At 46.3% G+C, this 14,937-nt stretch overlaps 1 protein-coding gene across 3 annotated transcripts; it reads right to left on the bottom strand.

Annotated features, from left to right (window-relative positions):
• Positions 1–7,928: 7,928 nt before the first annotated feature.
• On the bottom strand, positions 7,929–14,883 carry CZIB (CXXC motif containing zinc binding protein). 3 transcript variants are annotated; one of them, XR_004911861.2, is made up of 9 exons: positions 14,765–14,883; positions 14,468–14,551; positions 13,309–13,365; positions 12,838–12,919; positions 12,595–12,626; positions 11,015–11,092; positions 10,268–10,333; positions 9,091–9,384; positions 7,929–8,179 (listed from the first exon to the last, which is right to left on the bottom strand). XR_004911861.2 is itself a non-coding variant. In XM_036075264.2 (8 exons), exons 1-8 carry the CDS (start codon positions 14,768–14,770, stop codon positions 9,307–9,309), a joined length of 483 nt encoding a protein of 160 aa, XP_035931157.1. In that variant the 5' UTR covers positions 14,771–14,883; the 3' UTR covers positions 7,929–9,306. The 3 variants fall into 3 exon arrangements, 2 of the variants coding, with proteins under 2 accessions (XP_035931157.1, XP_035931158.1); XM_036075264.2 differs by having other exon boundaries at positions 7,929–9,384; XM_036075265.2 differs by having other exon boundaries at positions 7,929–9,384; positions 14,494–14,551; positions 14,765–14,877.
• Positions 14,884–14,937: the final 54 nt, after the last annotated feature.

Raw genomic sequence — 14,937 nt, 5'->3', positions numbered from 1 at the left:
CCCTCTAGAACCCTGTTTGTTTCTCAGAGTCCTAGTCTCTCATGGTTCGTCTCCCCCTCCGATTTCCCCCCTTCATTTTTCCCTTCCTACTATCTTTTTTTTTTTTTTTAAACATATGATGTATTATTTGTTTCAGGGGTATAGGTCTGTGATTCATCAGTCTTACACAATTCATAGTGCTCACCATAGCACATACCCTCCCCAGTGTCCATCACCCAGCCACCCCATCCCTCCCACTCTCCACCACTCCAGCAACCCTCAGTTTGTTACCTGAGATTAAGAGTCTCTTATGGTTTGTCTCCCTCTCTGGTTTCATCTTGTTTCATTTTTTCCTCCCTTCCCCTATGATCCTCTGTCTTGTTTCTCAAATTCCTCTTATCTGTGAGATCATATGATATTGTCTTTCTCTGACTTATTTCGCTTAGCATAATACCCTCTAGTTCCATCCACATCGGTGCAAATGGCAAGATTTCGTGTTTTGTTTTGTTTTGTTTTTGATGCTGCATAATATTCCGTTGTATATATAGACCACATCTTCTTTATCCATTCATCTGTTGATGGACATCTTGGCTCTTTCCATAGTTTGGCTATTGTGGACATTGCTGCTATAAACATCGGGGTGCACATACCCCTTCGGATCACTACATTTGTATCTTTGGGGTAAATACCCAGTAGTGCAATTGCTGGATCGTATGGTAGCTCTATTTTCAACTTTTTTTTTTTTTTTTTTTGATTTTTATTTATTTATTTGAGAGAGAGAGAATGAGAGACACATGAGAGGGGATAAGGCCAGAGGGCAAAGCAGACTCCCTGCCGAGCAGGGAGCCCGATGCGGGACTTGATCCAGGGACTCCAGGATCATGACCTGAGCCGAAGGCAGTCGCTTAACCAACTGAGCCACCCAGGCGCCCTATTTTCAACTTTTTGAAGAACCTCCATACTGTTTTCCAGAGTGGCTGCACCAGCTTGCATTCTCACTAACAATGTAGGAGGGTTTCCCTTTTTCCGCATCCTCGCCCACATCTGTCGTTTCCTGACTTGTTAATTTTAGCCATTCTGACTGGTGTGAGGTGGTATCTCACTGAGGTTTTGATTTGGATTTCCCTGATGCCGAGTGATGTTGAGCACTTTTTCGTGTGTCTGTTGGCCATTTGGATGTCTTTTTCACAGAAATGTCTGTTCATGTCTTCTGCCCATTACTTGATTGGATTATTTGTTCTTTGGGTGTTGAGTTTGACAAGTTCTTTATAGATTTTGGATACTAGCCCTTTACGTGATACATCATTTGCAAATATCTTCTCCCATTCTGTCGGTTGTCTTTTGGTTTTGTTGACTGTTTCCTTTGCTGTGCAAAACCTTTTTATCTTGATGAAGTCCCAAGAGTTCATTTTTGCCCTTGCTTCCCTTGCCTTTGGCGATGTGTCTAGGAAGAAGTTGCTGCAGTTGAGGGAGAAGAGGTTGCTGCCTGTGTTCTCTATTTTGATGGATTCCTGTCTCACATTTAGGTCTTTCATCCATTTTGAGTCTATTTTTGTGTGTGGTGTAAGGAAATGGTCCAGTTTCATTCTTCTGCATGTGGCTGTCCAATTTTCCCAACACCATTTGTTGAAGAGACTGTCTTTTTTCCATTGGACATTCTTTCCTGCTTTGTCAAAGATTAGTTGACCATAGAGTTGAGGGTCCATTTCTGGGCTCTCTATTCTGTTCCATTGATCTATGTCTGTTTTTGTGCCAGTACCATACAATCTTGATGATTACAGCTTTGTAATAGAGCTTGAAGTCCGGAATTGTGATGCCGCCAGCTTTGCTTTTCTTTTTCAACATTCCTCTGGCTATTCGGGGTCTTTTCTGGTTCCATACAAATTTTAGGATTATTTGTTCCATTTCTTTGAAAAAAGTGGATGGTATTTTGATGGGGATTGCATTGAATGTGTAGATTGCTCTAGGTAGCATTGACATCTTCACAATATTTGTTCTTCCAATCCATGAGCAGGGAACGTTTTTCCATTTCTTTGTGTCTTCCTCAACTTCTTTCATGAGTATTCTAGTTTTCTGAGTACAGATTCTTTGCCTAAGATACTTTCCTAGGTATCTTAAGGTTTGGGGTATGATTGTAAATGGGATCGACTCCTTAATTTCTCTTTCTTCTGTCTTGTTGTTGGTGTATAGAAATGCCACTGATTTCTGGGATTGATTTTATATCCTGCCACTTTACTGAATTCCTGTATGAGTTCTAGCAGTTTGGGGTGGAGTCTTTTGGGTTTTCCACATAAAGTATCATATCATCTGCAAAGAGTGAGAGTTTGACTTCTTCTTTGCCAATTCAGATGCCTTTTATTTCTTTTTGTTGTCTGATTGCTGTGGCTAGGACTTCTAGTACTATGTTGAATAGCAGTGGTGATAGTGGACATCCCTGCCGTGTTCCTGACCTTAGGGGGGAAGTTCTCAGTTTTTCCCCATTGAGAATGATATTCGCTGTGGGTTTTTCATAGATGGCTTTTATGATATTGAGGTGTGTGTCCTCTATCCCTACACTCTGAAGAGTTTTAACCAAGAAAGGATGCTGTACTTTGTCAAATGCTTTTTCTGCATCTATTGAGAGGCTCATATGGTTCTTGTTCTTTTATTAACGTATTGTATCGCATTGATTGATTTGTGGATGTTGAACCAACCTTGCAGCCCAGGAATAAATCCCACTTGGTCGTGGTGAATAATCCTTTTAATGTACTGTTGGATCCTATTGGCTAGTATTTTGGTGAGAATTTTTGCATCCATGTTTGTCAGGGATATTGGTCTGTAATTCTCCTCTTCGATGGGGTCTTTGTCTGGTTTTGGGATCAAGGTAATGCTGGCCTCATAAAATGAGTTTGGAAGTTTTTCTTCCATTTCTATTTTTTGGAACAATTTCAGAAGAATAGGTATTAATTCTTCTTTAAATGTTTGGTAGAATTCCCCTGGGAAGCCATCTGGCCCTGGGCTCTTATTTGTTGGGAGATTTTTCATTACTGCTTCAATTTCCTTACTGGTTATGGGTCTGTTCAGGTTTTCTATTTCTTCCTGGTTCAGTTTTGGTAGTTTATAAGTCTCTATACTTTTGGCTATTATGAATAATTCTTCTGTGAATATTTGTGTATAAGTTTTTGTGTGAACATTTTTTTATTTCTTCTAGGTATAGACCTAGGAATGGAATTGCTGAGTCATGTAGTAGCTCTGTTTAGTCATTAAGGAACTGCCAGGGTGTTTTCCACAGTAGCTGCACCATTTTACATTTCCACCAGTAGAATATGAAGGTTCCAGTTTCTCCACATGCTCACCAGTGCTTATCATCCATCTGTCTTTTTTGCCATATAGCCATTCTGGTGGGTGTGAAGTGGTATTTCATTGTGGTTTCTAATAGCTTATGTTTTAAGTTAGACCACATCAAACATGCTTTCCAAATCTAGTGACACCTCCCTAATTACCTTCATGTGACACAATGACAAAGAATGGGAGCCAGGATTTGAGGAGGTAGACATGAGACTGAGACAGGTGGTGGATGGAGAAAGTGAGGGAGGTTATGGTGTTGCAGGGTCATCCTGTCCTCCATCCTCCTACTCCTAGCTTTGACTTCTGTTTTAGCCATTAAGGAGCCTGACACATAGTGGGTTATTGCTGGAGATCGCTGTCTTGTTCCCTCCTGACACCCATACCTATGAAGGTAATTTTTTGGCTCCTCCTATCAAGAGGTGGAGTCTATTTCTTCATTCCTAACTGGCCCTCCTGCCTCTAGACCCCTCATTCCCTTCAGTCCATTCTCCCTCCTCACTGTAGCCAGTGATTTTTCTCATGTTCAAGCCTGATCATATCCCTGCTTAAAATTCTAAAATGGTTTTTCATTACCTTGGAAAGAAGTTCATACCCCTTAATGTGACAGTTGAGTCTCTGATGGAGCTGACCCAGCTGATCTCTTTTCAGCCTCACCTCTCTTAAAGCCTTACACTTCCTCAGGGATGCCATGCCATGCTGTTGCCTCTGCTTGGAACACAACTCCCTCCCCGCCCTTTTGCTCAACTTCTGCTCAACTTTCAGGTTTCAACTAGATTTCACTTCTTCTAGGAAACTGTCCCTCACCCCATCCTCTCAGACCGAATTAGTTAGTGCCCCTTTTGAGCATGCCTAAGGCGTCTTGGCAGTCTCTCCTTTCCCACAGCACTTTTCAGTTTCTGCAACTTTCTCCACTGTTAGACTGTGGGCAACCAGAGGGGCCCCAGAGCTTGTTAAATTTTGGGAACTGACTGAAGCCCAGTAGTGGGATTGTCTGTTTATCTGTCGCAGCAAGCGTCTTGAGGGCTGAGGGCTATATCATGCATCCCCATGTTCAACGTAGTGCGTGGCACATGAGCCGTGTAGTACGTGGAACAGCAGGATGGGGACTGTTGCTTAGAGGTTCTGGAGTTGGGCAGAGAGAGTGAACAATAGTGCTTACAGTTAAATACGTAGAATGTACTGAAGCGGCCTCTCCATATTAATGCTAGGTGAGTAGGAAGAGTGGCACCAACCTGGCGAGAGCCCAGGTCTTCCAGACAAGCTAGTTCATTGAATTGATTGCAAATTCATTTCCCTCTCTAGTTATTGTTAAAACATTGTTGTTAGGATATTTCAAAAGGGAGAAAAAAGTTTCTGGTTTTCTCATTGATTAGTCTTTGACAGTTCAACTCCCTATATTTGTCTGTAGTAGTAGTGATTCTTAAGGTTGTAAAATTCCTTGGATTGTCTAGACCAGTAATTCCTGCCTGGATGTATCAAAACCGGAATTCTGATGTGATAAATCTGGTCTAAGTCACATGTGAGGTCTGAATCCTTATAATCTTTTCTTCTTGAAGAAAAGAGGCTTCAGAAACTCTACACTTGGTGCTAGTTTGTCCCTATGGAGTATAACTGGCTTTGCCCTTTCCCGTATGGGAATTCTTCAGCTCTATAAAGACTGATCATGTCTGCCCACCCCGCCCCACCTTACGCTTCCTCGTGTTTTCTCCTGGATAAACCTCTCCTGTTCTCACAGTGTACCCCACAGGAATCATCTCCAGGCCTAGTGAGTTTTGTTTGTAATTGCATTAAAGTGCAGAGCACCAGTGAAACAACCCCACAGCATGGACTGACCGATGGGGAGGAGGGTGCTGCTCTCACCCTACCTCTTGCCATTATTTCTTTTGCTCTAGCCTATGACCACTTTTAATTCAGTTTGCAGTTGGCATAGGTTGAGCTTATTATGGACTAACCCAAAGCCCACAGGTCTTTCTCACATGAACTCAATCCATGTCTGCTATAAATCTAAGTAATTGGCTTTTATAATCAACAGCTGGCATTTGTCCTCTCTCGTTAGATTGTATGTTTTGGTTCCAAACCAATTCTTTCGCAATAGGAAGCAGTAGGCTCAGAAGAGGGAGCTGTAACAGCCATACTTGGGGAATTAGGGCACCGTTATTCACTGCTGATTCCCAGTTTAGGAAGCAGCAACATGTGATTAGTCGGTCATTAGAGAACAGCCCAGACTGTCTGCATTTCTAACCAAGTCGTCATTGCTTCCATTCCCTGCCGTACAGTGCCCCCGACATTGTGCTGAACATGTTGCCTTCATTATCTCCTTTAGTCCCTGCAGCAGCCCAGAGCACACCCTGCTGTGAAATCCGGGTGTGCTCTGGTGGTCTGGATACATCAGATTCATTCAAGAATGCTTTTAAATAAAAGAAAATCTCAGGTCTTAGCCCAGAGATTCTAATTCAATAGGAATGAAGTGGGGCCAGGAAATGTCTTTTTCAAAAGTTTTCCCAGGATCCAGTGCACCTGTTTGGGAGTAACTTTTATAGTTGCTTGGCTCTTGAACAGCACAGCTTAGGTCTCATTCACCTTCCGCCCTGTAGAGCTTGCTGCAGCAGAAGCCCCCAGGGAAGATGGCTGAATCAAAGTTCAGATGCACAGTGTCAGGAGAGTGAAGATCGTCGGTGTTGTGAGTCCTGAGCTTTCTGAAGACCAGGCATGCAGCTTTCTCTGGGGGTCTGATAGCTAACCAGGGAAAGGGCTCAGCCCAGGGTGACTTGGCTCACAGAGGAATGGGGACAGCATTGTGAGATGATAAGGCTGCCTGGCCAGGCAGAGATCCTGGGGGCCTCTGCCCTTCCTGGGAAACAACAGAAATGACTGTTGTCCACGAGAATGCAGCTTAATCTTACCCAACCTTCAACTCATTGTTATTCACCAAAAGCCAAGCTTCAAAAAATGCTATTGGATAAAGATGGTACCTTTTAAACAGCTGTTCAAGGATAATGTTAGAAGGGCATACTGAGGATCTTTGCGGAATGTCCAAACAAGACGGCAGGGAACTTAGGACTCAGATGGTCTCATCTTCCACTTGTCCCTGCATCTAGCAGCTTTAACTTCACTACTTGGACAGGAGGCCAGTCCTGGAGTGTGGGGCAGGGAACTAACTTTCCTGGTGATGAGGGGCAGGCCTCAGACATGCCACCACCATTTTGACTAATTTTTATCCAGTAACATAATGTCAGAGCTGAAAGTGCCCTTTTTTTGATGGAGAAAATGGGGTCCTGAGAGGGACCGTACTTGCCCAGCGTTTACAGGGAGCCAGACACTGAGCCCTGGGTTCTTGTACCCCAACATGCTGCTGCACCAAAGCCCCCAAGGTAACTAACCTTGGAATAGACTTTTTTTTTTTTTTTTTAGATTTTATTTATTTATTTGAGAGAGAGCGACACAGATAGGGATAGAGATAGTGACAGGGAGAAGCAGGCTTCCTGCTGAGCAGGGAGCCCGACGTGGGGCTCGATCCCAGGACCCTGGAATCATGACCTGAGCCGAAGGTAGACGCTTAACCAACTGAGCCACCCAGGCGCCCCTAGAATAGACTTTTCTATGCAGGGGAAACAGGGTCCCAGTATCATTTACTGCACACATTTAAATAATTGCCCCAGCACCATTTATTGGTGAGTTAAAAGATTTCCCCACTGATCTGCAACAGCACCTATCCTAAACCAGTTTTCACACATGCAGTGGTCTGTCTGCTGTCCCACTGGTCTGTCTCTTCACGGTGCCAGTACGGCGCTGGCTTCATTGCCATTGCTCTGTCACTACATTGTGGCATCTGGTGGGGGGGGGTCTCCCACCTGTGTCGCATCAGATTTGAGTCAACTTAGGTTCTGTTAAAAAATAGCTGCGATCTGGACAAGAACTTTATAAATACATTTGTTGAGAAGGATTATAATAGCAAGTCTTCCTATCTACCAATAATAGTATAGGTCTCCATTTATTTAGGCTTTAACACCTTTCAGTGAAGTTTAATAATTTTCTCACACTAAGGTCATGAATATTTTTGATAGATTTAACTCCTCCTTACTTTTAGAGGTATTTTTTCTTGTTACTATTATAAATGGTAGTTTTTTCTTGATTTACATTTTGCATGTCATCAGCGTACTGAAATGGAATTTGATTTCTGTATGTTGATCTTAAATCCAGCACCTATTAATGCTTTTGTATTTTGTAAGTGGAAAATCACAATCCGTGAAAATGAGTTGTTTCTTCCTTTTCTATACTTTCCCTTTACTTTCCTTATGTTGTATTAGTGCACTGGGTGGGACCACACAAGGAAGAGTAGCAGTTATCAAGGGTATCCTCAGCTCACCCTGACCTTGAATGGAATAGTTCACACATTTCATTTGCTCTACGTTTTGTGTAGATCTACTTCATGAGGTGAGGGTAGTTCCTTTCTATTCCCAGTCTGCTAAGAGTTTCTATAGTTTGTTGTTTTTGTTGTTGAATGGGTATTAAATTTTACTGAACACTTTTTCTGCATCTGTTGACATCATCTAATTTTCCTTTAATCTGTTAATTATTTGGGTTCTTCTACCTCCTGAAAAATGAGAAAATAATCTGAAATATAAAGAAAACCTTGAGATCCTTTTATTGTCTGTCTTTGTGAGCTTCACACACACTGGCTATTACATAACAGACTAAAACCCAGAAAGGCTGCTTACTCAGGCTGCTTCCACATATTTGCTTTCAGGCTGGGCAGTGGACTGGACCCTGGGGGTGACAGACTGGATAGACCTGCTGGCTGAGGGCGGGCCAAAGAAGCTCTGCTCTGTCAGATGCAGAAAAGAGCAGGTCCGGGCACAGGAACACAGGGAACCTAGAGGAAACATGATGTAGATGCCAGACTGGAGAACGGACAAGGGAGGGATCGCTTTATCACCCTTGGACACAGCCAGCTTTACCTGAAATCTGAGGTAGGAGTGCCCCTTCCTAGTGCCCCCCCACAACCAGTCTGGAAGTGGGCAGACTTTTTCCCAGTGGGCCTCTCAGAAAATGAAGGTAATCATTTTTACTTCCAAAGAATTCTGGCTCCAGCTGAACACTGGAGAAGTAAGGTCTCTCACAACAGGTTTTCCAAATGGTGGACTCACCAGTGTGAACGCTGAGTGTGCCCTCATGATCTAACTGTGCACCGAATAACTCTCTCTACCCTGCAGGGGATCTTCAGAACCAGGGAACCAGGCCCATGAGACTTACAGGGCCATGACCACAAAGGTGACAAACCAGGACCAGCAGGAGCTCCAGGGAGCAGAGAGGCTGACTTAGCAGAAGGAAGAACTTTCATATTGACTCCCCTGATGGGAGAGGATTGCCTCATCACAGCAAATGGACAAAGACTTGATGACCGTCCAGCAGGAATTTCACAGAGCAGATTCATGCCAGGACTGGACTGCTGCCTCTAAAAAGTCCCTGCTAGCCCTGGAATATGAAGTGACACCAGCGAGAAATGCCTGGGTTTACTTAAGAGCCAAGGTGGTAAATGTAGTGTTTTGGCTCAGGACCATGGGGCTCATGGCATCATTCCACAGGCCCAGCTGCCCTTTGTACCATTGGCCTTGACACCTTAGGTCCCTTGAGTTGACCTACCTGCTCCCCAAGAGCTGGAGAGCCCTTATAAGCTATGTGCTCCTGCATATTTTACAAATTGGATCCTATACTGGCAGCGTGCCAGGAAGCAATGAGAGACTTCCAACACGACTTCTTGTCTGTGGAGGGAGCTGCTGTTACCTGACTCTGCCTCCATGTACCAGGGCAGCACAAACAGGGGCTTTATTGGTGGGGCTTGGGAAGCTGTGACAGAGCCCAGCATGCAGGCGGTGAGGGCTTGGATAGCTTCCAGGAGACAAGGGATGAGGGGACGCGCCTCAGTGGGCTCTGCTGCTCGGGGCACGTTGTCCCTTTGTCCCTTCTCAGTTCTTAGAGGCAAGTGTGCATGAAGAAGGTTCAGCACTTCACAAACTGGTGGGTGACCTCGTAGATTCCCACAGATTCCTGAGCCTTTTCGTCATAGTCAGTCCAGTCCTGTAGGGAAAAAAATGGCCCTGTCAACCTCATGAGATGGTGTAAGACGGTGGGGACAATGGCACTCTGGGACTTTAAAGGGCCAGTTCAGGCTCTTACTGAGATATTCATGAATATGTAGGACCTGGAACAGAGCTAGAGTGCATTCTGGGCAAGTCACTTAACATCTCAGAGCCTCAGTTCTGTCCTCTATTAAAAAAAGGAATAGTAACAGACTTCATGTTGAATGTTGAAAGCAGCAAATGAGGAAACACATGTAAAAGTACTCAGCATAGTGTCAGGCACATGTAAGAGCTCAGTAAATTCCAGGTATTGTTGTTATTAGGTGCTATGCAAACTGAAGGAGGCTTCTGTCCTCTTTTTGAGCCTGACCACAAGGCTTATGTAAGGTAGTAACATGTTCAGTAATACAACTGATTTTCATTATTCATGGTAGTTATATTCTACAGAATCACCACAAACACTGAATTAGTAAATAGCAAACCACTGCTCCCAGGGGAAATACAGGGTTAGGTTCTTGGAAACCTTGGATCACATTTTCTTCAACCAATCAATATACAACCTTGTTTTGGGTAGGTTTCCATTTAAAAATACCTTATATATAGTTGATTCATTAATATTGAACTCCCAGCCAACAGCACTAGAACTCATGCCTACACAAAGCTTATCTAACATGCATTTTCTCCATTAGGTATAACGCAGCCTTCCTGCTTGTGGAACACTAGGGAGCACTTTAACACTACACTTGGGGCCATTTAAACACCAAAATCACCAACAAAAATTAAAAAAAAGTGGAATCATCTTTCTATTGATCTTTGTTCACCGAAAGGGTAATTCCCACCAGGTACCCTACAGCACCCCGCAAGGCCCCCAAGTCCTGTACCTTCTCCTGCAGATTAATATCACTGAAGACTGTTCCCGATTCCACACCCTCAGCAGCAAACCCAGCCTGGAGGTGACAGGAAGGCAGCGGTTAGTCTGGGGGAAAGGAGGTACTGGTCTGGCCGCTGAGGCCTGGCCAGGGAACTGGCTCTTTTCATACCACCTTTGGGATGGGAGGACAGAGATGCAGTGTGAGCACCTGTTCTGGAATGCACTTCCTGGGCCTGGAAGCTTTCCCAGGCCTACGGTCGTTCCTCTAAAGGCCTGGGCCAGAGGCAGGGGGGTGGGGTAAACCTTTCCACTACCCCTGAGCTCCTGAAAGCCCCTGGGCATGTCATTCCCCTCTCTGGACCTTAGTTTTCTTGTTTAGGATACGGGGATGAGAATGCTGTTTTGTCTCCCTGCCTCATAGATTTGTCGTGAGGTGGAAAAGCTGCATAAATAAAGTGGGATGAGCGCTGGCTCTGAAATCAGATAGACCTGGGTTCAAATGACCGTTCAGTGCTTACTGTCACCCTGGGCAAGTTGCAAAATCTCAAGTTCTTTCCTTGTCTGAAAAACAGGACGAATAACTTCACAGGGTTACTGTGAGGCTTAAATGAAGTAATATGTAAACGTGAGCAGCACAATGCCCAACATACAGCAGGCACTTAGTAGGAGAGGTGAAGTCCCAGTCCCTGGTCTCTGGATGAAGCCAAGTTCTGTTGTGACTTCCTATATGCACCCCCCAAAGATACAGGTTACGCACCTGGGGCTGGAAATCAACTGGTTCAAGGCCTCGGCATTCAAATTCTACGATTGTCTTGAACTTCTCATTGTCTTCAGCCTAGGAAAGAAGTGTGTTGAGGAGGCAGGCCCAACTGGGCCCTTGGGAAGATCTCACTGCCCCTGCCCTTCCTGCCGAGTGGGCCCTACTACCCCTGGGAGCCCAGAATGGGACTCAGGAGCAATTCCTCCTCCTCTGGAAGAAGCCTGCATTGGGCACCTGCTCCTCGGGAGACCTTCATGGACACAGCTGCTGCAGAAGACAGACTGAGTTCCGGAGTCGGCCTGCCTGGATATGAGCTCAGACGGCTCGACCTCTCCTCCCAGCTGGGCCTAAGACTGTCAGATGGGGCTGAGGACACCCCCACAGGCTTGCTGTGAAGGTCTGACCTACGTGTCAGGTGCCCAGCCGTACTACCTGACACTGTGCTCAATAAACAGCAGATTAAATTATCGAAATAAGAAATATGAACAAGAATGTTAGGCTATAAAGTCTCCAGATTTTCCCAACGGCCCAGGATGCTTAACTGCGGCCTTTTGCTAAACCTCTGCCATGCTGTGAGGCAGGAGGCGGACTTAAAAGCCTTTGAGATGGGGTTTTCATGTGGAAGAGGCACCTCTGAGGGGACTGGTGTAACGAGGACATTCATGCCGACCTGACCCATGGGCTCAGAGATGCCAAGCACCGCACCCACACACTATCATTCTGTCCCTCACACCAGTCACGTGCCTGGCAGGGATGAGGCACTCTGTTGGCCCTGGTCTGCTTTTTGTTTGCTGGTGTGTCTTATTTACGATGTATCATTTACTTGAAAACAAGTCCTCGCGACTTCTCCCTTTAACTTCAGAACAAAGGTGAGAATTTGGTATAAATCAGACATGTTTCAAAAATACTAAGTAAGGGGGGTGCCTGGGTGGCTCAGTCAAGTGTCTGACTTCAGCTCAGGTCATGATCTTGGGGTCCTGGGACTGAGCCCTGCGTTAGGGTGTGTGCTCAGCGGGGAGTCTGCTTCTCCCTCTCCCCCTCCCTTTACCACACCCCCTGCTCGTGCTCACTCTCAAATAAATAAATAAAATCTTTAAAAAAAAAATACTAAGTAAGGAATGGGTGAATACAAGTAACTACCCTTTAAACAAAGAGACTCAAAGCACACACTCCCTCCCCCACCGTTTGGACTAATTTGTTACACGGTAATGTATAACTAGCTAATGTCAACATCAAGGGTGCCAGAGAAAGCTCAGGAGTCCCCCAGTGTAGACAAGGCAAGGGCTCCCAGTGATGGAAACTGAGTGGACAGGTTGGGCCAGAGGTTCCCTGAGCTCCCACAGCCCAGTGCTTATTAGAAAAGACACTGTAACAGCCTGTTTATGAATCTTCTGCCTACCAGGCACTCAGCCAGTGTATGGTGAATAAGTGACTGATTGAGTGAGTGAATGAGTGAACAAGTGAGTATATGAATGTCCCAAAGCAAGTCACGCTGGTGCAAACTCTAGAACCCAGGCCTCCTAGCTCCCAGCTTAGATTTAATCCCACCAAACCTGCCACCACAGCAGGAAACTTACATTGTAAGATTTGATGGTGCTGCTCAAAATCTCTGAAATGTAAAAGAGAAGACAAAGTTGACTTGAGTCCACACTCTGCCCCCATCCCTGTGCCCAAACGTGGCCCTGGGAAAAAGTGTCGGCTGCCACAGCCTGGGCACCTCAGGCCTGGGTCCACCCACAGCAACATGAGCCTGCTTTTGCTCTGGTACCAGGAAGATGTAGCCCCAGTTGGCAGAACTCAGGATTCGTGGCCTGACGTACCGATGGAGTTTTCCCTCGCACACAGCTTGCACTTCTGGACCATGGAGGCGCTGCCACGACCTCCCTTCAGTGCCACACTGTCCTGGCAAGGGTAAACAGAATCTCTAGTCACACATTAATTAGACATGATCCCGTCTACCACTTGTTAGACAGGTGAAGACATGATCCCATCTACCACTTATTAGACAGGTGAAGAGACCAAGACAAACAGGGAGCGCCATCTGCTAGGACGAGAATCCTGGGGAGCTTCTTGAGACTAAGAAAGGGACTCCCCTTGATTTTGAACTCTGCCTTACATTCCAAAGAAGCCTGTTCTTCCCAGTGTTGACCATGCTAATGGCTGCCCTTCCAAACCACAAAAAGCAGGGTCCAAAGACCTGAGAGATTAGGGCCACAGGTTCCCTCCCCAAATCCCTGCCCAGAGGCCTGTGTGTGTTTGTGTGTGGGTATGGTGGTAGGGGGAGTAGTTACCATCAGCCGAATATACTGCCACTTCTCTGAAATCTCACCACAGTTGCCACATTTCATCTTGGGGGAGGAAAAAGAGGATTAGTAAAGTAGTTGGCTCAGCTGGGCAGATGGGAAGGGCAAGAAAAGTGTGACGTAGGCAGGCTCAACCTACCTTCCTGTCCACAATTTCACCTCATCTTTACAACCAGCCCCACCAAGGACATAACCGAAATTTCTGTCTGGGCAAAGAACAGGTCAAGTGTTTCTACTGCTGGCGTGCCCGCCCGCCCTCTAAGAAGTACCCAGTCTGGCTAGAAATTCAAGGCTCCTTGAGTGCAGAAATGGCACCTTGTTGGGTCTGGAGCTTCCCTTGTGTTCTCACAGGCCTTGCAGGTTCCTAGTAAAAGTACTTATCGCTGTTGTTACTCCATTTCTCTGTCTCCTCTGCTAGACTCTGTGCTTTTTGAAGTGGAAGAACATCAATTCTTCAAGTAAGCCCTCGTATTCGAGCTTCAAAATATTTGGTAGTAAAGGTGGCCAGAAAAAGCTTCCTAAAAGGGATAGAGCTTTTGCCAGGTTCTGAGGGATGCTGGGGTTTTGACGAGGAAGGAAATAGAGCAGAAGCTCTGAGATCTGGGAGAGTGAAGGGCCTCACACTGCTCAGGTAAGAGGGGGGACTCTGTAGACCAAGCCACCAGAGTACCAGATTCACCAGTATGGGGTGGGGAGGGATGGAGGAAGCCACGATCAAAATTAAAACGATTTCACGATAAATAAAGCTTAATCAACAAATAAAACAGAAGCTGAAATTCCCCTCCTTACTAAACAATCCCAAGACCCCTTCAAGTCGTCTTTCGTTTAGTGTTTACAAAACATGAAATATTTCACGGAGGAAAAATTAAAAAAGGAATTGCGAGACATTACCAGTTAAGAATTAACCAATTCATTTAGAAAAGCGAACAAATTCTATTCAGAAAAATAACATTTAATGGCTATACATTTCCAATCTTGCTGGAGACAAAGCTCCCCTCGGAAACTGACTTTAGCACGGGACCGGGGCCCGGCCCCCGCCGCCCACCCCGCTTCCGGAGTCGCTCCCCCACCCGGAACCTCGCGGCACCTACAGCCCCTCCGATGCTCCTCCCTTCTCCCGCCTAGGGTCCCGCCCCTCCAGCCGCACCTTGAGGTACCACCGGAAGTCCTCACCCAAGGGGCGGAGGTTGGTGACATTCTCCAGCGTGGCTTTGAACTGCAACGCAATTTTCTGTAGAGAGGGAGGGCCTCAGCAAGTGCATCAACCGCGCCTGCGCAGCCCTACCGAGCCCCGGCCCCGCCCCTCCTGGATTCGCGCTCTGCCTCCCCCGCTCCTTCTCAGCGCGAGCCCACTTCTCTCATTCCCTCCTGGCACGAACTGCCGCCTCCCAAGTCCTCGCCACCTCCCCGTCCCTGCCCCGGCGGCAGTTTGCCTCCGCCTCACCCCCATAGTGGCTTGGTTCGGCACGACCCGGCCCGGCGACAGCTGCGGCCGCTACTTTCCGGCCCGTCGTAAACGGTGGGCGCCGCCAGCGCACCGGGTGCAGACTTCCGGCGTGCGTCGGGCGGGGCGGAAGGCGGGGCCTTCACGCGCTGCTGCTTACCGCGCGCGCTGGG

The sequence above is a fragment of the Halichoerus grypus genome, chromosome 5 (genome assembly GCF_964656455.1).
Source record: "Halichoerus grypus chromosome 5, mHalGry1.hap1.1, whole genome shotgun sequence".
Classification (NCBI taxonomy): domain Eukaryota; kingdom Metazoa; phylum Chordata; class Mammalia; order Carnivora; family Phocidae; genus Halichoerus; species Halichoerus grypus.
Note: the sequence above shows the minus strand (reverse complement) of the source record. Positions and strands in the feature narration are given on the sequence as shown.

Excerpts from the sequence above, each read along its gene's own strand:
- CZIB (XM_036075264.2), bottom strand. Across the intron at positions 13,366-14,467 it reads ACTTCCGGTGGTACCTCAAG|ATGAAATGTGGCAACTGTGG; the intron begins GTGCGGCTGGAG and ends TCCTCCCCCAAG. Across the intron at positions 10,334-11,014 it reads CAGTTGATTTCCAGCCCCAG|GCTGGGTTTGCTGCTGAGGG; the intron begins GTGCGTAACCTG and ends TGTCACCTCCAG.